The sequence below is a fragment of the Erpetoichthys calabaricus genome, chromosome 5 (assembly GCF_900747795.2).
Source record: "Erpetoichthys calabaricus chromosome 5, fErpCal1.3, whole genome shotgun sequence".
Classification (NCBI taxonomy): Eukaryota; Metazoa; Chordata; class Cladistia; order Polypteriformes; family Polypteridae; genus Erpetoichthys; species Erpetoichthys calabaricus.
This window is the reverse complement of record NC_041398.2, coordinates 95589408-95614864: the sequence shown is the minus strand read 5'-3', so window position 1 is coordinate 95614864 and position 25457 is coordinate 95589408. Positions and strand designations below refer to the sequence as shown.

The following is a 25457-nucleotide window of genomic DNA, read 5'->3' as shown; positions in this document are numbered from 1 at the left end:
CTCTGAGTAATATATACATAGTTTCAAGTAATTAGGTAATTTGCTAAACACTAGCTCTAAATAATATAAATACACATCCTTAATTGAACCATTTTTAAGACCAAGCAGGTACTGTGCAAAATCAAAATCTCAGGAATTATTGTCATTTTGCATTAAGTATCCTCTTATAAAGCTGGCCAAAGCTGCCTTAGTATTACTGAAATAAAAAAGCAGTCATATATGGTAATTATTTATTCATCTTTGCATCCATTTTTTAAATTTTCTATTTTAAGTTTGTGCTTTTAAAGTTAATATTTTGCAGTTCTGTCACAAATTCTCATTTGATTCTGAAATTCTGTTGCAAATCAGTAATCATAAAGCAATTTTATACAGTAATCATAAGACAATACTCAGTAATCATAAACCCATTGGAAGTCATTTTTAGAAATGGATCCTCACCATGTTTATGATCCTGCAAACCAAAAAAATTTCAAAGTTTGCCTTAACATGTACCAAACACAGAATTAACTCAGAGATAGATAAGAAGTATTCAGAAAATTATATAGTATTAACTTCTTACCTTTCTAGCAACATTAGGGAGAAAATTAAAAGTAAGCGGAAAGCACTACAGGAATCCTTGGTGAAAAACAATGATGACATTGATACTCAGGTGGGTTCTGTTAATGTAGGTAAATTAGCATATATTCTAGGAATATGGCATATTGTAAACCTTTTATTTGTACTGTGGTTTAACATTTTACTTGATGTTATTATTCTTATCCAGTAGCACTAATAATAATAATAAGCTTTGTGTATATGGTATTATAATTGTTAAAATGAACTTCATCTGACTTGCATAAAGTGAAAAACTGTAATATAGACATATGCATCACAATATTGTAAACATCGCTAAGCTGTTTATAGGATGGTTTACTTTTCAGTAAGCTGAAATTGCTCAAGAAAATAGGGAGTAAATGTTGAGAAATAAGGACTGAGAATGTGAAACTAGTCTTGCAATGGTAGTTTAGAAACGTCATCTTTGATGTCTTATAATGATATCCTGAAGTGAAGAAAAGGCAACATTGCAAGACCCAACATGCTTCCAGGATTTCTTGTGTGAGGCAGGCTAATGTGACGAGGGAGAAAAAGCAACATTATAGTTTGTTTCTTACTAAACTGCATCAGCCGTACTTTCTTGCCAGGCTCTTGTTCCCTCGAAAATGAAAAGCAATAAAGAAAAAGATCAGCATTTCTTGGAGGTAAGTGTTTTTTTAAAAACTTGAGCCCATTGACTAGCGTTTTCAGCCTGGATCATGCCTAGTGAGAGATGGTTTCTGCAGGCCTGTGTAAGTCTAGTTTACTTCCTGGTAAGGATTTACACTGAATAGTATAAAATATTTAAAAAGCCTAACATTCTTCTTCTTATTATGTTTTTGTTTTTCTAAACAACAGTTTAAAAAATGCATTTGTTTAATTTGAAAACAATGTTTAATAACAGTAATATTGTTAAAGACTGACAGAGTTAAAATACAGTATAGTATGAAATGTATTGACTTTTAATGCACTCTTTCCACCAAGTTTGTGTTCCTATCTTTTTTAATCTAAAAAAGTTTTCAAAATCTAATTGCTCTACTTAAAGAGAGAATGTACTTTAAGAGAGAATGTATTACAAATTAAATTTGTAATTGTAGCTAATATTGTAAAAACATAAAAGAGACAGTAGAACACAATAAATCCTAATATGCCACTTATATTTGTTAATAAAGTCATTCTTGGATTAAATAAGAAAAGCACATAATCATCAAAATAGATTAAAGCTACTGACAGCAGAGGGGATAAATAGCATCCTATTGCAACATAGTTTTCAAAATAACCCAGAATGTACATTTATAGGTCTATAAAACAATAGAGAAAGGCTCAGTAAGTTGCAAATCATCCTGTGGAGTTAATTTTATTTCAGCCATTTATCATTATCATTTTATAAAACTAAGTATTAGCAGAATAGGAGAAAAAACTTGACATTGAACAAGAGACAACAGTATGCAAAGGAACAAAAATAAAGGAAGAAGATTATACATTGCCCTTTTCCTCTGAATCCAGAGTGCATACAATGCCCTAAAAATGTTAACTTGCAATTATGCTCCCTTTGTGAACTTTATTACAAAAGCCACATCTTAAGCATGAGAAATTAGTAATTCTTATAAACTAGTTAGCTTGGGTGGACTTCCGTCTCAATTTGAACGTCATAGCATTTATGTTCATACCTATAATACCTGTATTGCTAATGGTGGATAGTTATGATATGTAAATCTATGTGAAAGATATCTCACAGAATATGAATAAAGCATTTGATCTGATTGTCGTTTCTTTGAACAAGTTAACGTGTTTAACCTGTGAAAAGTTTTGAATGAGAATTACGTAAAACTATCCATTTAAGGCCCTGTCTTCAAAATAATGTTTGATTTTTCAACAGAGTTACAAGTCACCGGTGCAGATGTCAAGCCTGGTATATTGAAGGCTATTAATCATACTTGCATTTGGCTTTTTTTTTTATTTCACATTTGTGACTTAGGAGAGAAATGGGGAAAATGAAGTTGAAAATCTGAAGCGTACTTTGAAAGCTCAAAGGGAGAGGAGGAAAAAGCAAGTATGTTTTGAAGACTGTTTATTTCTTTAATTTTCCTGCTTTTGTTTATACATAAGTGTAGTTTATAAAAGTAATTTCACCTTTAAATATATGTGTTAATTTATGTGCGTGTGTATATACTGTATATATAAGGTAAGATTTAGGGCATATCACTTAATTTTGAGGAGAACTCAAAATATCTTTAACTGTTGGGGAAAAAAAACTGAACCACTACAGTTTAAGCCTTATGCTTCTTCTGTATTTTTTAAGTTGTTACATTTTTATAGGAGCTAATTTGAAATATTCAAATTTGTATGGTTTTAACTTTTTTTTGAACAGAGGTAAAATATCACAAAAATAAAGATAGTGTGATTTTTCACAAATACTTGTTATTTAAATTTTCAAAGCTTAAATCATAATATATTCTTTTGACTTGCAAATATAAAAACATCCTTATTATTAATGTAAAATAAATAATTACAGCAAAACACAATAGGTATATTTCAGAAACATATGCTATACATTTGACTATTCCTCCTTCTGTATGTTTATTATGCTGGTATTTTAATGCAAAGTGATTCAAAAGTAACATAATGTAATAATATCAAACACATTTAATACAATTCAGTATTTTTGGGGCTAAAGGTAATCACAGTAGCATTTGAGCAAAGAGGGTACTATGGTTGAAATTAAACATGTTAATTAAAGAAAGAAACTTATCCGCTACTAGGACAAGTTTGATAAAACCTTTTTGAGTCAGTAATCAGGCAGGAGAAACCTTGTCCATCACAGCATGGTCGGAATGGTCAATATATTAATGTATTAAGGGTATAGTTCTATTTTATAAGCAACTGAATTTACAGAAGGGTGTCAATCCAATGCATACATTTACTCTGGTCGGTTCATTGGCTTACATCCAAATGATTTATTGAAATAAATGTCTTGTTTATGACACTCTTGTTCTTTTAATAAATCTCAGTTTTTAGCCATCACCCATGAAATATTTTTGTATATAATAACTGTCCAGTCTTGTTGTTTACAGGACATCTGCTGATCTCTTAGTCATCTTTTTAGTACATTTTATGTATTAAATCAATCTACCTCCTAGTACACTTGGTTAACCCTTTCAGTAGCTTCCTTCATGACATTTTCAAACAAATTTTATATATCTCAATGTGTTCTGCAACCCAAAATACATAACTACTCTTCACTCTAAGTTATTCTCTCACAGTACATATAGAAGATACATAGTGCCCTAAATGTACCATCCTGCCAAATTTCAGCTTTTTAGCTAATTGAGAAATAGTGTTTTTGTTGATGACTTTTCATTATATACATAGAAATTTATTCTACACAATTAGAACACTGGCACCTTACTTGTCATGCTAAGACTCACAAAGTGAGTCAGCTTAGAGACAGAATGATTAGGCTCAGGTGGTGCACCATAATGATTTAGCTACTTGATAACAGTTAACAATGGTAAAGCATTTTTTTTTTTTCGTGAGGTATTTCCAAGTGTTTTAAACATGTTTGCTCAAATGTTTTTATTATTTATGACAGTTTATGGAAAGTGCAGTTGACGCTAATGTTGAGGATTCTGCAGAAATTAAAAGTGCAGTTGTTCATACCCAAAGAAGTAAGTTTTCATTTATTGAATTTCTTCTCAGAAAATAATTTTTCCCACTTTTAAATGAAATTCTTCTTTATTTAATAGGGCTCAATACTAAATTTAAAAAGTAGTTGCTAGGAATGGCAACCGGGCACCAGCTTTTTGGTTGCCAAAACTAAAAATATGATTTCCAATTTTAGCAGCCTTTATTTGATGTAATTATGATGTTATGCAATTTTATATCAGCTTATTAATGAAACTGTGATATAAAATAATTTTTAAAACATTTATTACCTGAGCTAAGTTATTTTTAATTTGTTTCTTTTACTTGTTATTCTACAGCATTTACAGTGCATCCGGAAAGTATTCACAGCGCATCACTTTTTCCATATTGTGTTATGTTACAGCCTTATTCCAAAATGGATTAAATTCATTTTTTTCCACAGAATTCTACACACAACACCCCATAATGACAATGTGAAAAGAGTTTACTTGAGATTTTTGCAAATTTATTAAAAATAAAAAAATTGAGAAAGCACATGTACATAAGTATTCACAGCCTTTGCCATGAAGCTCAAAATTGAGCTTAGGTGCATCCTGTTTCTCCTCATCATCCTTGAGATGTTTCTGCAGCTTAATTGGAGTCCACCTGTGGTAAATTCAGTTGACTGGACATGATTTGGAAAGGCACACACCTTGCTATATAAGGTCCCACAGTTGACAGTTCATGTCAGAGCACAAACCAAGCATGAAGTCAAAGGAATTGTCTGTAGACCTCCGAGACAGGATTGTCTCGAGGCACTAATCTGGGGAAGGTTACAGAAAAATTAGAACTGCTTTGATGGTCCCAATGAGCACAGTGGCCTCCATCATCTGTAAGTGGAAGAAGTTCGAAACCACCAGGACTCTTCCAACAGCTGGCCGGCCATCTAAACTGAGCGATCGGGGGAGAAGGGCCTTAGTCATGGAGGTGACCAAGAACCTGATGGTCACTCTGTCAGAGCTCCTCTGTGGAGAGAGGAGAACCTTCCAAAAGGACAACCATCTCTGCAGCAATCCACCAATCAGGCCTGTATGGTAGAGTGGCCAGACAGAAGCCTCTCCTTAGTAAAAGGCACATGGCAGCCCACCTGGAGTTTGCCAAAAGGCACCTGAAGGACTCTCAGACCATGAGAAAGAAAATTCTCTGGTCTGATGAGACAAAGATTGAACTCTTTGGTGTGAATGCCTGGCGTCACGTTTGGAGGAAACCAGGCACCGCTCCTGACCAGGCCAATGCCATCCCTACAGTGAAGCATGGTGGTGGCATCATGCTGTGGGGATGTTTTTCAGCGGCAGGGACTGGGAGACTAGTCAGGATAAAGGGAAAGATGACTGCAGCAATGTACAGAGACATCCTGGATGAAAACCTGCTCCAGAGCGCTCTTGACCTCAGACTGGGGCGACGGTTCATCTTTCAGCAGGACAACGACCCTGAGCACACAGCCAAGATATCAAAGAGAGGCTTCAGGACAACTCTGTGAATGTCCTTGAGTGACCCAGCCAGAGCCCAGACTTGAATCCAATTGAACATCTCTGGAGAGATCTTAAAATGGCTGTGCACCGACGCTTCCCATCCAACCTGATGGAGCTTGAGAGGTGCTGCAAAGAGGAATGGGCGGAACTGGCCAAGGATAGGTGTGCCAAACTTGTGGCATCATATTCAAAAAGACTTGAAGCTGTAATTGCTGCCAAAGGTGAATCGACAAAGTATTGAGCAAAGGCTGTGAATACTTATGTACATGTGATTTCTCAGTTTTTTTATTTTTAATAAATCTGCAAAAACCTCAAGTAAACGTTTTTCACGTTGTCATTATGGGGTGTTGTATGTAGAATTCTGAGGAAAAAAATGAATTTAATCCATTTTGGAATAAGGCTGTAACATAACAAAATGTGGAAAAAGTGATGCGCTGTGAATACTTTCCGGATGCACTGTATCCTGAGGTGTTATCAGTTAATAAGTCATATTGATCATTAATTCCAGGTATACAGAGTTCCACCAATAGAGCAGTTATTTTCATGCTTTTCATTTAGAAATAAATCCAAACAGTTGCTGCTTGCTTCCTCGTCCATTTATCCAACTTGCTGGAAGTTGCTATTGAACACATCCTTCATTTGCTTAACATGTGCAGAATATGAATCCACCCTGCAATGATGTAGAATTCATGTAATACATTGCTTCAGCAAATAAAAATAAACAAATAAGTTTAAACTACCAGAGTTGGCTTCAGTAAGCCATCCCCAAGCCCAACAAAATGAAAAAGTCTTCCTACTTCTAACCGCATTGTGCCATCCTAAAACCATAAAGCGCCAGATCCCAACAGCATAAGCTGTAATATAGGGATTCTGTACAGGCTGTGACAAATTATCAGTAATTTAAATATATCTAACACAGTACAGTATATTTTAATAATGTTGACTCATATATGTACATATTCTTTATGGCAATAGTCATGTAATCGAAAATATGTGGCAATGGTGGACATATTTTTATGTAAAATAAATCTTAACAACAAAATGAAGCTGAAAAAAGTCGACTGAACCTACGTTTAGGTTAGGTTCTTTTTGACAAAAAGAAGAATTTCAGGTTGAATGCTTGACATTCTTTTATAATGTATTGAAAAGCTGCACTAAACAACCTTCTTGCACTCTATACTCTGCATGAAGTAGAAATATGTGCTCTTGCTGCTTCTGTAAGAGCAAAAAATGTCTCTTTTTGGTCTATAAGTACATAGAACGTGTTCAGCATGTAGGCAGTGGTGGTTCTAATAGGTAGGTTTGCAGATGCAGTGCAACTGTGAAATTCCAGAAAACTCTCTTTCAAGTAAAATATATTGGTATTTAATTAATTTTATTAATATTGCAGCACTTTCAAGAAACAAAAAGCATACGGGCTACTGGTGCTATTATAGCCTACCAGTGTAAGATGCAGTTAGTAGGATATCTAAAAAAATAGCCTATATTCTTTACTTAAATGGAAGTTATTTTTACTTGTACCTGAATTTCTCAATCATAACATGTAATGAGCAGGCATTTTTTGGGGAAAAAATATGACCAGTAATTACCAAAAAAAAGAAATTTGTCATTGCAGATATTTTTCATAACAACAAAAGCTTCTCACCACTCGCTGGCCTTATGTTTCAATTAATTATAAAATACTAAATTATTTCTGAATATAAAAACATGAGTAGAAGAACAAATGCTTCTTCCCTTTACGTACAATGATTAAATCAACAGAAAAGATAACCGCTTCATGTAGGGCTATGGCAGCTTTCAGGTAAGCTGCAGAAGGGTGACCAGCCGTGCAGAAGTGTTCTGCTTTAAAAAGTGAGCAAAGTTGCAGTAGTAATGTGTGCAGCTGACCCACCATGTCTTTTATGAGACTGTCCAATATTTACCATCATGCTAAAACACGAAAGTTCTTTATGGAAATATGGTGTGATACCTTATTTTCATGTGCTTTAAAAAGATCCCAGGGCTGGATGTAGCCCAAAGTACTTAAGTATGACATCCCTGCTGTGGCTTGATTTTTAGTGAGTTCATTATTTTGCTGATATTTTACAATTATTTTCAGCCACCTTGTGGCTCACCTGGAAGTTTACTTTGGTTGAGAACTACCGATTTCACTGCTGAGACTGATTCATTGATCTCTTCTTTTAACATAATCAAATGGAATTAACATGCCAATATTCACTATGCCACAGCTTTATATTTAAGTGGTCAAATTGCTCTATTAACATTCTGTAGTTTAAAATTCTAGTAATTTAAATGCATTCTATTGAAAAATGCTATAATATTACTTAGCAGCAAATTTTTACATATCAAAGTAATTTTAAAGGCAAACATACTGTTGTCAGAATATGTTTTTCACTCCTGTCTTATTTGATTATTCATCTGGTTGTACCGGTGTCATTGATGGAAACTACAGGTACAGTATTAGAATACACACTTCCTTCTGTCAATTTTCAGAAAATTGCATTTTCTTTGGTTGGCATTTAGCATTAATATTAGAGTACTGTACAGATGATGAATGATACTCATGGATACATTTTAACTAATTGTTTTAATATGATATCTTATTTCATTTTCCATGTATTGTAGGTATATTTGCCTGCATAAATAGTAAAAGCTGCCTGTTATTAGCTGCTCACTCACCCGTATATTCTGTGGTTGTAAAGTAATTTGGAATGTTCACACGTAAGCTATATCTGGTATATATTATTTGCCTGCAGTTTTTGTCTGTAGTAATTTATAGTAATTTGGTTAATTTTTTATTTGTTTCACCTGCTTAAGTTCATTGTAGTCAAGCCAGCAGTGAGGGTATGTGATGCTGAAGTTGGTGCAAGTCGAATCACTGGCAGAAGCTTTCTGAACAATATGCAGCCTGTTATTGGAAGGAAGGAAGACAATTGTAGAGACAGTTGAAGTAGCCCAGAAGAGAGGTAATAAAGGCAGAGCAGAAAATGTAAGCTTCAGAAAGGGAAAGATGGAGAGAATCTTCACTTCTAATTGTAATGTACAAATATTCAGTGCAATCACTATTATTATTGTTTGTTTACAACAATATGTACAGCATAACACTTTTAATAAAAACAAAAAAGTCAAACGATTATATGTATTTTCTCTGTTCATATTCACTTTTTTTTAATTTTAATGGTTATTTGATCTATCAGCAGAGGTTTTTTCTTTTTTGCAGCCTTACCTCCACTTCCTTCATCTACTCCAAGCTATACTGGACATTCTGTGAGAGAGCGTATGAGAGAAAAGCTTAAAGCTGGAAGGGTATGTAATAGTGTTATCAATTTTACTTAAAAATTATTTAGATTTAAAAATTTGATTTGGTAAACAGAGGCAAGGTAATTTTTGTGTCTGTATAGATTTAAAAAGAAATTAATATTATGAATTTTGGAAAAAATACAATTTTAATGCTCTAAAATATAGTCATTGCAGGCAATACATGTATTAGCTATAATGAAACTTAGAATGGATGTGAATGAATACAAATAAATTTTCTGAACCCATATGTTCTATTACAGGGTCACAATTTTTCACTTTTCTAGTTTGGTTGTGCCAGCTTAAAAATATGAAAAATATTTTTTTCATGAATAATTATTACTTTGAATATTGTAACAATACACTGAATCTGAATATTGAATAAGATAAATAAAAACAGGGTTTTCTGATCTGGTTTGTGGTAAACTTGATTGATTTGAGCATAAGTTGTGTATAAATATGCTTAATAACTTGTTTTGCCTAAAGTGTGTTTAAATCTAATGACTTTGTGTGTTCATTTTGGGGGGGCTCATTAATGAGGCTTATGCAATCATTATAAATTGTTTTATTTTCTCTTTTTAAATGACTTCAGAGAAGCTGTATAGTACACATGTGGCAAATTACTATATTAGATAAAACCGATGATTGAATATTTTAGGTTGTATTCGTATTAAAATCTCCCAGTAAATCTATCAGAAAGAAAGAAAAAGAGTGGGAGAACATTAAGAGATATGCAATGTATGATGCAGGTGTAAAAAGAAGAAGAAAAAAATATAACAGAATAGGTACACACCTAACAATATATTATAATGTCCAGATTTAGGAAACAGGGTGAAAGATGGCTTTTCAGATCATTGATCGGGGGCTTGGATATGGTACCCCTTATGCCAGGTTATGTGCCTTGGTTACATCCAGTTTCCAAATGGCAGCCCTTCCGTAAATTCTGGCCTTGAGAGGTTCATGAGGTGCGTTTTTTGTTGTGGTCACATATATATCTATTCATTTCTTTGGTAATTTTTGAGGTTGTACTTTTGTGGCATTTATCAATTATCCTGTTAAGTGTCTATCTCTCCCTTTTAACAAGCTTCGACTTGTGACCACTGCTTGTAGTTTGTTCATGTCTAGCAAATGCTGTCTGTTTTTTGAGACTGTTCCCTTTAACATTTGAAATATTTTTGCAATTTTATGACCAATGCAGTGGCAATTTGATACATATAGCTACAATAATTGGTACTCAACCTAATACGACTCACCTTGGCAGCTGTGTTTGTAACTGTGACTATTTACTTCAAGGCTAATCTCCTTTTCCTGTGTTTTCTGTTATTTTGTCAATTCATTGTAGTGTGATTACATCCTAAAGAGTACTAACTAAAGATGGTATTATAAAGGGCTACCAATATGCCTTGGTCAGTCCATATTGAGTAAGTGTAGTTATTTTCCAAATGTTAAGTAATGGATAACATTCATTTCTACATTAGGCATTAAGGAATAAAATAATGGGTTAGTAGTGTAGTGAAGGCTTTCATTTTCAGATTTCTCATTAAACAGTGATATTATGCCCAAAGTGGAGATTAGGATTTATAGTAATCCTAACACTGTTCAATACGTAAGTGAAAAGTTTAGTCTCATGGTAATTCCTGAGGGCTTGGTCAAAACATGAGACCAAGTAAGGTGGGCTCTTGACGGTATGTCTTGCTTGTGGAGTCTAACGTAGGATAAATTGCTGAAAGTCCATGTCAAAAGAGATTTATAAATTTTGAAATGAATTAGACCATGTCTTCTACGATCTGAGGAATGGTGTGTTCTGCCTAAAGTTGATTTATTTCATTTGAAATTTAAAATAGAAGTTTCTCTGTTAATACGGTGTTCAAAAGCATTGTAATATAAAACCAAAGCAAGGTTGGAGCTTGGAATTTAATAATTTTGTTATTTATTCATTTAGTGTTTACTTATTTCAGTATAGAATTTTTTAATAATTGCGCACTGCAGTGGTGTAGTGCCCTGCCAAAGTGTGTTTTTGACTTTATTCCCTGTGCTACCAAGATCAGCTGTGATTGTCTTTGACTTTTTATAGAAATAAGTGGACCTGGAAAATAAAGGCATGAACACGAACCATTAGACATTATAGGGGACAAAACTGAATTGCATAACATTGCGAAATGCAGAACAAAAAAATCTTGCTCACAATGTTCACATGATAATGAGTTTATTAGATTTATTTATTGATTTACGTCCTACTGGGAATATTAAAATATTATTTAAATATTTGTTTTATTTAAGTCAAAAGGAGAAAGTATAATTCAGCAAGAAGCAACAAGTAGCCTTTCAAGAAGTCTGAAGTCTTCACTAGGTAGAGAAAAAGTCACCAGATTTGACACTGAGGTGAGCAGTTATTTTGGTAAAAAATCTTTTCTCTTCCTTTTCCAAGCGCTTCCTTAATCTTTCTAAAACAGTTCATTGGCCATTTGGTTATTTTTTTCAATTGGTACTTACATTAAAGGAAATATTTCTTTAGATGATCCAATTCAGTACAAAGCACTATTATGCAATTGTATAATTTTTTTTAACTTCAGCCAATGAAAAATGTAAAAAATGTAACTGCTGATATTGATAGTGATCATTTTAATTCTTTCTTTGTTTAGGCAGATGACCATGAAGTTAGAAGAGGGAAAGAAGAATCCCCAAGTACAGCCAGAGTCAAATTTCGTGATATAGTGTACCGAATGAAACAGAAAACTCAGGTATAAGTATATCTGTAACTTGACTCAGTGATAAATTTTACCAGGGAATTAATCTGTTTACTTTTTTATTTACTGTAATCTTGGCAGAAACCAAATTTAATCAATAATATTATTTTGAAGTCAGTATTTCAAGGATAGACCTTGTTACACTGTGAATCTGTAACAGAATAAGTGAGCTTAAAAAGTTATTTGTTAGGAAAAACAGCTTACTGTTACAAGTGGCTAGCAGTTTTTATTTGGAAATAGAATCATCAGGCACTAGATTTTATTGTTAAATGTATTCCTGCATGTTGGATTCGCAGAGTGTTTCTTCATAAGGAAGTGTTTTAGTGTAAGCATCTGAAATATGTATTTTATAATGTGGTTGAACCTTTATTTTGTAATTAAGTAATGAAATGTTAAGTTAACAATACATATATCTGTCCATCTATCCATTTTGTAATCCACTTAGGTCCCAGATCCCATGATCAAGGATTATGAGTGTATTCCTCATATTTCATTGATTTTATTAATTCTTATTGTTATGAAATACAGACAATTAAAGGATCTTTTGGAAACTTTCATAAAGTAGTGGTTTTTAAACACCGCCCTGGAGCCTGCTCTGTTTGTGTTTTTATATTTAGTATGCTTTACTTGTCAGATAAGTTATTAAATTTTCTGTCTTAGAAAGGGATATGTGTATATTGTATCATATTTCAATTTAATATAGTAACCTCTTTGGCTGTCAATTGGACAATTTACAGATAAGCTTAAATTGGTTTATAAAAAAAGTTATTTTTGCATTTGTATTTGCTCATTATAAATTATCTACTTAAAATAATTGAGCAATTAACAAGGTAAAATCTTAACAAGCGAATTAATTGAACTAAATCAGGAAAATGATGACTGATGACAAAAACAAAATGACTTCTTGAAGTTTTAAAGATGTTGTAGCAATAAGTTATAACCATTCCAGATTCGTATAGAAGAAAAATGGCAGATAGTGAGTAACTCTACCTCCAAGTCTTAAACACAAAATCATGCCAGATAAATTTATAAACGGGAAATTTCTTGGAATAGACATTACTGTATAAGCCAAAGTTAGACACTACAAGGAAGTTTTAGTTTTGCAGAATAGGACACCTATAATTCAGGGCCTTTATATTATTTGTATTTTCTGTAAATTAAGAATGCTTTACATTAAGATTTGGTGATTTTTGCTTTTCTGTGTTCAGGTAAATGGAAACATCTGTAATACAAAATTTTGAGAATACTGTATGTATTAATGTTGAATTACAGGGTAGGACCGTGTTTGGCCCTGCTGCCTCTTAGCTGGATGAATATGGGTTTTCATCAAGACTGGACCATTTACTGTGTTGACTTTGGTCTTTCTCCCTATGTCTAAGTAGTCTTTGCCTTGGGATAACCAGCTTTCCTCATAGATTACAAACACCTGTGGGTTAAGCTAACCCAGAATTGTCACAGACTGGGTTTGTGTGTGTGTCCTGAGGTGGACTGGTAGCCCATCCAGGGACGCTTTTTTGCATTGTGCTTATCTTGCTGTGTTAGGGTGTGCTTCTCCCCATGACTCTTTACTTGGATTAAGCAGATTAAAAATGGATTGATTGTTGAAACAATGATGTTTGCAAGGACCTACCGTACGTATTGTTTGACCCTGATCCATTTTCTTTAATTTTGTAGTATGTTGTCGGCCAAGGCAATTTTTTCACTTCAGTAATTCAGATTTTTTTTGCTGCATGTTTAAGGCTTCCATGTTTGATGTGATAGATAGATAGATAGATAGATAGATAGATAGATAGATAGATAGATAGATAGATAGATAGATAGATAGATAGATAGATACTTTATTAATCCCAATGGGAAATTCACAAAGCAGTTAAAGCAGTCTTTGGTGTTGTTAGAGATTAACAGAATGTTGATGTCATCTGTATTGTTCAAAGTAGTTTTTCTTTTAGTTCTACAAAATGTAATCATCTTGTACTTTCATGTTTCTGTACTTTGATTTCTTAATCATTCTCTTAGGCTTCTAATGACTTCCCCACACATGACGATGTTTACAATTTCTTCACTTTTAATTTTGATCCTGAACCTCCTGAAATAAAAGAACAAACAAGCATTAAAAGGAGCTCTCCAAATGATGAAAAGAAAAATGAGAAAAAAGAAAGACCAGAGGAAGATGAAGCAATTGAAAAAGACCAGGAGGAGGAGATTGAGGATGAGGAAGAGGATGATGAAAATAGGGTAGGAGAAGAAAAGGTGAAAAAGAATAGTATGTAATATTAAGATTAAGATCTGAATTGTAGCTTCCAGATACACTAAATTAAATGAGTTGGAATACAACATTTTTAGCTTGTAATACTCTATAATATTATCATCTTTTTGCAGGATGACTCTCCTTTGGTCGAAACACATGATGAAGACCTGTTTATAATTGAGCAAACAGCTCAGGATTTCCTGGAAATGAAGCCTGCTGAATTTCATGGATATAATAATCAACTACAAAGAGAACGAGAGGTCCTTTATACACCAAGTGCTCTAACTGGTACATTATTGTCTTTCTTTTCATGTTGAAAGTAAAGATTTATACATTTGCAGTTAAATATTCTTATATTGATAATGTTAGGTAAGTGACAAGTAATATACATTAACTTAAATAAAGGTCATTCATGCATTTACTTCATTTGCTTCATGCATTTTAGGATCTTAGAGAGCTGCAGCCTATTCTAGCAACAACAAATACTAAGCAGACACCAAGCCGGAATGGAACAACAGTCCATTTAAGGGCACCCTCAAGCAATTTACCAGTTTACAGTTGCCAAACACAGAACACACATGGACAAAGACGTAAACAAACACCTAGGGAAACCCAGTGTGTATGCTAGGGTAGTATGCAGACTTCACAAAGTTAGTGACCCATTTGACAATTGGACCTTGGTCCTGAGAATTGTTAACAACTATCACTCCATTTCTGACTCATTGTTAATATGTACTTTCTTGTATGTTTTTCCATGTTGGTGTATAAAATTGTTAAAACTCCCCTTTAGTTCCTACTTCTCAAAAGGTGCCACAGAATATGAAACCTCGATATTTGGAAGAAGAAGGACTATATGTCGGTGAGCGTCCTGAAGTTTCATTCACTAATCAGAATATTCTTGAGAACAGACTAATCCAACAAGATGAGGTATTAGGATATTATCCTATATTTTTGTGTTTTAGGGCTGATACCTGTAATGCATTTTTGATGCCTATGTGATACCGAAGCAACTTTGACTCATGTATTGTAATTAACTTAGAAAATATTTAATTTTGAATATGCAATATCTGTTTGTTATAAATACTTGACCATCAAAAAATGTTGTAGTGGAAAAGTCTTTTTACCTTGGTGTTGTGGTATAATTTAGTTAATGCCTTACTTCTTCCTTATACCTTTAATTTCTTGTTTTCAATATACAGTAATCTCTCGCTATATCGCGCTTCAACTTTCGCAGCTTCACTCTATCACGGATTTTATATGTAAGCATATTTAAATATATATTGCAGATTTTTCGCTGGTTCGTGGGTTTCAGTGAACAATGGGTCTTTTAATTTCTGGTACTTGCTTCCTCAGTTGGTTTGCCCAGTTGATTTCATACAAGGGACACTATTGGCAGATGGCTGAGAAGCTACCCAATCAGAGCACGTATTACGTATTAAATAAAACTCCTCAAATATGTTGTGAGCAGGGGGGCTGTTCGCACCCCTAAGGGATACGGACGCTCCTCAAAAAACGCTGAAAGTCTACCTTCACATTGCTCCCTTCCTTGCTGGGCTTACTTGCAGCTGCTTTGTCAAACGATATGCTTCCCGCACGGTGCTTCGCATACTTAAAAGCTCGAACAGCACGTATTGATTTTTGATTGTTTGCTTTCCCTCTCTCTCTCTCTCTCTCTCTCTCTCTCTCTCTCTCTCTCTCTCTCTCTCTCTCTCTCTCTCTCTCTCTGACATTCTATGCTCCTGACGGAGGGGGTTTGAGCAGGGGGGCTGTTCGCACCCCTAGAGGATATGGACGCTCGTCTAAAAAAATGCTGAAAGACTACCTTCACATTGCTCCCTTCCTTGCTGGGCTTACTTGCGGCTGCTTTATCAAGCAATATGCTTCCCGCACGGTGCTTTGCATACTTAAAAACTCGAACAGCACCTATCGGTTTTTGATTGTTTGCTTTTCTCTCTCTGTCTCTAACATTCTCTGCTCCTGACGCGCACTCCTTTCAAGAGGAAGATATGTTTGCATTCTTTTAATTATGAGACGGAACTGTCATCTCTGTCTTGTCATGTAGCAGGTTTAAACTTTTGAAAAAGAGACAAATGTTTGTTTGCAGTGTTTGAATAAAGTTCCTGCCTCTCTACAACCTCCTGTGTTTCTGTGCAAATCTGTGACCCAAGCGTGACAATATAAAAATAACCATATAAAGATATGGTTTTTACTTCACGGATTTTCACCTATTGCGGGGGGCTCTGGAACATAACCCCCACGATAGGTGGGGGATGTCTGTAATTAATGTAAACAATACACGTTTTTTAGCTTTTTATTTTGTCAATTTATTTTCAAATAATATTGGGAAATGAATTACTTCAGAGAATGTAGGGAAATTCTCATAGCCTAATGCAAATGAAATTTTACACTCGGAAGTAAAAGGTGTATATGCAAGATATGTCCAAAGGTGTAATTATAAATGTAATGAATTATTATTATTATTATTACAGAAGCTTTTTTGTTATTGAATAGACCAGTTTATGCAAGTTGAATGAAGAGTTGGAACATGAAGCAGACCCAGAGGGGATGGGATTGATCAGTAGGATATGGGAGGAATTTTACTGATGGAGAAGAAGATGTGTGCACTGTCAACATAAAGTACTGATTTGGATGTGATAATTTGCCTGCTGACCCAAAAACAGGCTGTGGTGTCTTTGGGCTCTTCAATAAAAACAATGAAAATGTACCTGTGTGAAGAAACACACTGGGGTATATGATAGGGATGAGGGCAAGAAGACTTGGATAGGAATAGTTTGATCAACAAGATACATACAAATATTGGTTGTTAAGCTTGTGGTTATTTTTAAGTGAACTATTTTTGATAGTTGTATCAATAGTACTAGGGTGTTGTACTGTGTTAGCCATTATGAATGTAGAGAAAAGCCAAGCAAAATGACATCTTTTATTGGCTAACTAAAAAGATTACAATATGCAAGCTTTCGAGGCAACTCAAAGGAGAAGGGGCCTGAGTTGCCTCGAAAGCTTGCATATTGTAATCTTTTTAGTTAGCCAATAAAAGGTGTCATTTTGCTTGGCTTTTCTCTATAGTTGTATCAAGAAATTCATAAGCAAAAATATCAAATTGTTTGTCTTGAAACATCATGTTTGAATGACCAATAATTTTTTTTTACATTTTAAGTATTTAAGTCTAATCAACCACAGCTCTGTCATTTAATCAAAGTTAAAAAAATTATTTTGGGAATAAATAATTTTTTCTCGCCTCAGAGTAGTAGTTAAATTTTTTCACTTGAAGCAGTCATCTTGTTGCAGTACATAAACATATATTAAGAATTGAGCATTTTGATGAATTCCAGCAACATTTATCACTAAGTAAATTTTCCTTATGCTTTCTTGAGAAATAAAAATACAATAGCTGATGATTGCTCAATGCTTGTTACATCTTCCACCTAATGTGAATTTGGAGGAGGTTTTATATGATGCAAGATGCTAGGACAACCGTATTTTTTTTTCATTCTTATTAAGTTCACCTTCAAAGGATGCCTGTAATTAATCACCTTACCTTAATTTACATTTTTACTTAATTCTGCTCTTGATCACTTACGTTAAATGCTGGGCATAATGCAGCTTTTGTTTTTACAATACACTTTCATAGGTATAGTATATAAATCTTATTAGTGCATTACAGTGATAAATTTATTTAGATTAAAAAAGAATCTTTAGGCTAGTTTTATTTATTTGTATTTTATGTGTACTGTGTGCTGTTATTTATCTTTCTAAATTGTGAATTAATGCAATTTATTTTCATTTTCTTTTACTTTTCAAGGGAAAAAAATGGTTTGGAGATGATGGGAGGGTAATGGCTTTGCCCAATCCAATCAAAGAATACTCTACAAGGCCTCCAGTATTTTCTGCATTTCAAGATCTAGATCCTACTCTAGAAACAGTGTACAGGAAGGTAAGGGTTAACTATGTAATGCTTTTAATTTCAGAAATAAAAGCATGTACAGGTGTTAACAGCATAAATTACATCTGAATAAATAATATACTTTGTTTTATATGCATTTATTCTTTCTTAAAATACAGGCAGGTCTCAGATTATGGCATTTCTGCAAGTAGAAAAGAAAACGTAAAGTAAAACCACCAAACTTTTCTTTTGAATTAACTTCTATCTATCAAATTCTGCTTTCTGTTTACGAATAAATTTGATTTATTATCATTTTTATTACTTTTCATAGATGGATACATAGTAGCTGTCACTAATGATGAAACATAGCAGTATACATTGTGGGGTATTTTTTTTTTTAACCATTTTCAATAATTTTGTGCTTTTGTGTGCAAATGTTACAAGATATAACCTGTGGCCACACAGTAAGCTCAGACACAGGTAAGCAACTCAGTCAGCAGCTGGCTTTAATTTCCAATGTCCCATGTACGCATCTCAACCATGCTGCCTAAGGGAGTAAAGCTACTAGGTGGGGAGGGTGACACTTTTAGAGTTTCCTCAGCCAAGACAGGGCAGTTCACTGATTGTAGTGGACAGCATGAATGGCCGTGAAATATCTTCTGTCACAGATAAGCAGCCAGATAAGCAGCTTGTCAAATTAGCTACGCTGAAGTATAACCTGCTTCTTGTAATTTTCATCATCCCAAGAAAACCTTGCAGCCATGCCACCACAGGGAGAGTATGGCTGTAGACATGGTTGAGCAAACACAGAATAAGGATTCAGTTGTCAGTTAGTGTGTGGTTTTACTACCATCATTAAGCCTTTTCCAACTAGATGATGTACTGATGTACTATGTAATTAGCATAGAATGCTTAAGCATAACGTGAACGTATTTACCTGTGTTTTCAGTTTATTTGTGTTTCGTGGTTTAATCTCCTTGGCATCAACACTGAGCATGTCAATTTTTAAATATGGCTAAGCTGAGGCATGATGTGTAATGACCTGCTGCACAGTGTTGTTATTTGGATATCCAATATCATTTCATTACCAACTATAGATATATTCTGGCAGAATTAGGTCTGCCATTCAAAATGCTAATATTGTATAATGATATACACACATTGGTTTTCAGTAATGTATATGCATGCTATGGAAACAGCAAAAGGAAAGAATCATGTTTTTTGTGCTGCTTCAATAAAGTAAAACTAGACATATTACGTACAGATACTTCATAACAATTTTTTTCTGGGTGTTGCTGACATATTCACTGACATTTTATTGTGTTTGAATGATTATTCCAGCACCAAGGAATCAAGAATAACATTGAAAGTGCAGTTTTGGGTAGAAACATTACTGAATTTTGCAACTTTTTTGATGTAACGTGTACAACGTAATTAATTCTCCACCTGTACAAAATTCTGAAAAAAAAGTCTGACCTTTATTTTAAGGGGTAGAACATGAATATTGAGTGAAGAATGATGAAATTATAGCTAGTTAAATCAAAGTAGCAGAAAACGGCCAAAAAATGAGTCAGAGTTTAAAGAGTTAAGACCTAAGCTATTTTGTAACCTCTTATTGTAAACAGCTTGAAAAACTTGAATTAAGAGTTTTTTAAGATTCCCTTGTGGGATTTGAGAAAAACTGAACCGCTTTATTATTCAATTGTTACACAATAATGCTTTAAAATATTGTTAGATTTTAAATATTAGTAGTGTTCTTTAAATAAAAATAGGTATGAATATTGAAATACATATAACAAGAAATAACTATTAACTATTTTGAATATTTTAATAATATGTTTAATGCGTTGTTAGTCTAAAAATAGATTGTTTATTTCAAGTTATACCCCATCTGAGAGCAAAAGTCCAGGGTGGAACAAAGTAAAGTATCCAAAAAAATTTTGGCAGTTTTTTTTGAATGAAGTTTGTAAAATAGGTAGATCTTGTTCAAGAGAGGTGTGTCATCACTGTTAAGCTGCTGTAAGAATATAACTTTTCTACTACTTGAATTATATCCACAGTATGCCATCTTGTGTGTTCTCCTTTCCCTGTGCCAAATTGATGCTGACTGTGTACTTCGTATACTCACAGCTTTGCTGCACTTATATACAGTGAAACCTCGGGTCATGAACGTCTTGGACCACGTACAAATTGGGTTAGGACCAAAAAGTTTGCCAAACTTTTGCATCTGTTCACAACCACACACTCGGGTGACGAACAAGGCAGTTTCCCTTCTGGTTCGTACGTGCCGATGATTTCCGCACGTGTTCAGTCTCTCCCTGTGCAGTGAGAGAGAGAGAGTGCGAGCGAGCAAGAGAGAGAGAGCGCGAGCGAACGAGCAAAAGAGAAAGAGAGGGAGCGGGAGTGAACAAAAGAGAGAGAGAGAGAGCGAGAGTGCGAGAGAGAGACAGAGGGCGAGAGAGAGAGAGAGCGCGAGTGAGCATATATATATTTACATACAGCTCATACGGTCCGGAATGGATTAATTGTATTTACATACAATCCTATGGGGGAAATTACTTTGGGTCACGACCAAATCGGGTTGCGACCAGAGTTTTGGAACGAATTACAGTCGTGACCCGAGGTTCCACTGTACTTGGCATACTTTGATGCTGGCTGCATACTTGTTTTCACACAAATTGGAATACTATTACACATGAGGTGACATACTGTGGACATGTTATTTAAGATATTTTTGCACTGTAAATTTATTCTATGTTTGTTTAACTGCAGTTTACATGACTGTTCATATATACAGTAATCCCTCACTTATCCAAGGCCGACCGCGATAACTGAATTTCCGCGAAGTAGGGACCCCATATTTATTTAATTATTTAACGTGTATTTGGACGTTTTTAAACCCTCCCTGTATTGTTTACAACCCACCCTTTACTCTATTAATAACAGGGACAACTGCTAAGCAATATGAAATCGGTAGATAAGTTTACACTTACTGTATAGCGAAGTACACGTAGCTATATATGACGTGATGATGGTGATGAATATGCTGCGCAGTAAAAATGATGACGATTGAAGGTGATAATCCCCTGAATGCAATAGCAAGAGCACGATAATGTTGAATGAGTGAGATGAGACTTCATGGTTAATGCAGCACTCCGTTGCTGAGCCAATCAGCAGCACACAGGAACTTAACTGCGTGCTCTGATTGGGTAGCTTCTCAGCCATCCGCCAATAGCATCTCTTGTATGAAATCAACTGGGCAAACCAACTGAGGAAGCAAATACCAGAAGTAAAAAGACGCATTGTCTGCAGAAACCCGGGAAGCAGCGAAAAATCCGCGTTATATATTTAGATATGCTTACATATAAAATCCGCGAAGTCGTGAATCCGCGAAAAGTGAACCGCGAAGTAGCGAGGGATTACTGTAATAAAAATAAATCTTGTTTGATCTTCAGTTTTAAAAAGAATCCAGTAATCTTTTTGATAAAAATGAAGCCAAAGGGAGTTTATTTTGGACTTTTTCTTAGATTTTTAGGTTTATAACACGTAATACCATCCAATATTTTGTAAAAATATTATACAATCTTTGACTTACTACTCATATGTCTCCAAATTAATGACAAAATATCATTCATAAGGCTAATTTATTTTAATTAATTGTCTAGCAATATTTGTTATGAAAACATCTGTGGCTCTAATGCAAAAAAAAAGAAAGCAGATGCCCTTTTCTCCTTATTCATCAATTTTGTGATACAAAATATTTAGTTGACTGCCTTGCAGTGTCTAAAAAATCAATCTTTGTGCTACAGATTTGAGAGGACGAGTGGCAGTAGAAAGCCATTCCTTAAAGGACAAAATAGGTCCTTGAAATACTGGCTGTGGACTACTGCAGACTGGAAGATAGTCTTATGGACTGATAAATCAAAATTTGAAGTCTTTGGTTCTTCACGCAGGGTGTTTGTATGCTGTTGAGTTGGTGAAAGGATGGTTCCACAGTGTGTGATACCAACTGTCAAACATGGAGGAGGAAGTGTGATGGTCTGGGGTTCTTTTGCTGGTGCAAGAGTCAATGGCATTCTGAATCAAAAGGGTTACCACAGTCTGTTCCAACTCTGCTTTATGACAGAGGGTTTTTAAGTAATCAACAAAAGTTGTGACACCTCTACAAATCATTTGTTTCAACTTGCAAGGCTTGATTTACTTTAATTGCTACAGAACATCTGTAGGTTGTAACCTATTAGTTGATCCCTAAAGAAGGCCCATTTGTAATATTCTGACCCTAACCCTTTTCTTTCATTTTTTGCAAAACTAAACTTTTTAAATTTAAACCTCTGGCAGTTTACTGCTTACCTTTCCATCATTATAGGTCATTCATTGCATTTCAACAGATTAAAAGGTTTAAAACTTTTTGACTGGTAGTGTGTGTGTTTGTATGTATATATATATATATGTATGTATATGTATGTATATATATATATATATATATATATATATATATATATATATATATATATATATATATATATATATATATATATATATATATATATATATATAAAATGTATATAAAATCCTCTGTCTGTCTGTATGTCTGTCCACTGGCCACGTATGTTTTAGAGGTTAGCTGGTGATTGCCAGAGATATCACGGCCACATGCTTTTCTCCCCACGTGGGGGACGCTGTCTTGTCAGAGACGAACATGATCAAATGTAGTGCCAATGTTTGACATTGGAGCGTACCTACCTATATAATGTATATATATTAGGGCTGGGCAAGTTAACGCATTATTGTTGCGTTTATGCATCAATTAACGCCGACAATTATTTTATCACGCATTAACACAGCTTTTGTTATTATTATTATTATATTGAATGCCTCTGTCACACTCATTTTGATACGCTTTCCTAGAAGGAAAGTTAGCGTTGTTGATGTGACCTCGATTGCCTACATGTGCATGAATAGCGAAGAGCAAACAGCTTCTAAAATGGCATGTGGAGAGATACAAAAGTGAATGCTCAAAGCAAAATAATCCGTGGATGACTGAATCAGACTCTAATTTTTCAGACTCTGATTTTGATGCAAGTGATCTGGAGATGTAGAATGAAAACAAAAGTGAGGTACCGGCATCAGCTGATCGGTCCCCAGCTGATTGTGGTGCTGAACACATTCGTGTAGCTGATGCACCTATGGCAACGTTCGCCTGGGAGGACAGACACTTACGATGACAGGAGGTACAAACCATATTGCGTCTCACTGCAACTGCCACCCCAGCACACCTGTCTCACAAAGACAGCCAGCCCACTGTGCAAACAGACGTTTTATGTTGATTTATGTGTGAAACCATTGCTCTGCACTTTTCAGAAAACTGAGTTTTTTTTTTTTTATATAAGTCAAGACATCATTACTATGAACATGGAGAGAGAGCTAATAAGCTTTTAGCTCAACAAATTCACAAACAAGAAGTAATCACCAACACGAATGGAGAAGAAATCATTGACCATAAAAATATAATGCTCGCATTTAGAGATTATTATAAATCCTTATATTCTGCTGAGTTCAAAGAAGACAACACACAATCTAATGCATTTCTGGATGCATTACAGACACCATAAATAGATGCTTTAAATGCTGAGGAACTGGATAAACCTCTGACGCTAACAGAATTACTAGATGCTATAAAGTTACTTCAAAGCAGGAAATCAGTAGGCCCTGATGGTTACCCCATAGAATTTTATAAGAAATTCTCCCCTCTTATTGGCAACATTTACAGAAGCTAGAGACAACCAAATACTACCTCAAACATTTCGTCAAGCATTAATCACCGTCTTTCCTAAACAAAATAAGGACTTGTTACAATGTGCATCATAGAGACCAATTTCACTCCTGAATAATGATGTTAAGGTACTCACAAAAATACTATCTAGAAGGATGGAGAAAGTGCTGCCCTTGGTAGTATCACTGGATCAAACTGGATTTATTAAAGGCCGACAACTATCTTTCAATCTCCGACGCTTGTTTAATGTTATATATTCACCAGCAAAATCAAACACCCCAGAGATATTACTATCATTAGATGCAGAAAAAGCATTTGATATGATTGAATGGAACTACCTTTTCACCGCATTGGAGAAATTTGGGTTTGGCCCGAATATTTGTGCATGGATCAAACTACTGTATACCAATCCAGAAGCTTCAGTTTGTATTAACAACATTTGTTCAATCCAAGGTTATTATAGTTTTGCCTTTTTATATTAGTTTTTATTTCTATATTTTTTCTGACCTTACATGGAAATTCAGTTTAGTTTTAGTTTTCCTTCATCGTGTATTTTTAGTTTTAGTTTAGTTTTTATTTCACAAAGACATTTCTATTTTATTTTTATATATGTTAGTTTCAGTTTTAGTTTTAGTAATTATGACATGGAGCGCCTACAGAGTTAGTTTTGTGTCAGACAGAACTGTACACTTAACAGATTTGGATATGAGTTTAATGTTAGTGGCAGCTTACTACACCACATAGTTTATTATCTGGTCTTGCTTTTGTCCTATAAAAACAAGCATAATCAAAACTAGACACTGAATATGAACAATTTTACACAATTTTATACTTTTTAAAATATTTTCTCATGAAAATCACAGGGGCTTAGGAAGAACAGGGCTCTTAGACTTGAATGAGTGTGCTGACCCCACCTAGCTGTATTGAGGGAAACAACAAGCATGTAGTGTGAAGGTTAAGGGCAGTGAGTCTTGAATAGACCACCATAAAGGACAGTAAACCCATAATGAGCAGAGCAAGAGAAGGTAATAGGAGTACGAATAGGCATAAAACAACAGAGACGGCGTCTGAGATTAAGAACAACATATACATTATCTAAACCTGTTTATCCAGAGCAGGATCACAGGAAACCTGGAGTCTACCACAGCAGGTTTGGATGCAAGGCAGGAAAAATCCCTGGTATACAATATGTATGATAAGGCTGATGTTAAGAACAAAAAGAATATGATGATTTCAGCTATCTATTTTGAGAGAGGGAGAGAAAAACATTGAAAAAAGGGAGACAAATGTTTAAAAATATAATTCTGCTAATGGATTACTTTCACAATATCAGGTATTTTCAGTTGTGAATATGAACTAAAAAAGATAAATTAATAAATATGGAATAAATACAAAAACCCATTAGTATGTTTAGTTTTCCATCACTTGTCAGACTCTACCTTTGTTTGTATTGCTTCGTTGTTAAATGATGTTTTTAAAGCAAAAGTGATTGATCAGCAACAATATGCTGATCTTGTATGATGACCTAGTCAGTCTCGATCAGTGCCGTTTTATTTTCAACAACCGGGAGTGGTCTCCTCGAGACTTTCTTGTATACTCAGATATGGGGATGGATATTTGAGGAGTAAAACGCAAGACAATGATTATATTTTTATATTATGTACATTAAGGAACCATCAACAACAAATCAAATTAATAATATATTGAACAATTATTATAAAAGTAAAATTGAATAAACCGGACTCTGCAGCTGTATTAA

General features: G+C 34.4%; 1 protein-coding gene across 2 annotated transcripts in view; it reads left to right on the top strand.

Moving 5' to 3' along the window:
- cc2d2a (coiled-coil and C2 domain containing 2A) overlaps positions 1-25457 on the top strand; it is a 128520-nt gene that overhangs the window by 2858 nt on the left and 100205 nt on the right. The window contains exons 3-13 of one of the 2 annotated variants that reach the window (XM_028801796.2): positions 568-649; positions 1182-1238; positions 2552-2626; positions 4166-4241; positions 8950-9035; positions 11307-11408; positions 11669-11767; positions 13790-14008; positions 14153-14309; positions 14812-14948; positions 17845-17976. In XM_028801796.2, the coding sequence (XP_028657629.2) occupies positions 568-649; positions 1182-1238; positions 2552-2626; positions 4166-4241; positions 8950-9035; positions 11307-11408; positions 11669-11767; positions 13790-14008; positions 14153-14309; positions 14812-14948; positions 17845-17976 (1222 nt within the window). Of the gene's footprint in view, positions 1-567; positions 650-1181; positions 1239-2551; positions 2627-4165; positions 4242-8949; positions 9036-11306; positions 11409-11668; positions 11768-13789; positions 14024-14152; positions 14310-14811; positions 14949-17844; positions 17977-25457 lie in introns of both variants that reach the window. The other variant, XM_051928676.1, reaches the window with a different exon arrangement.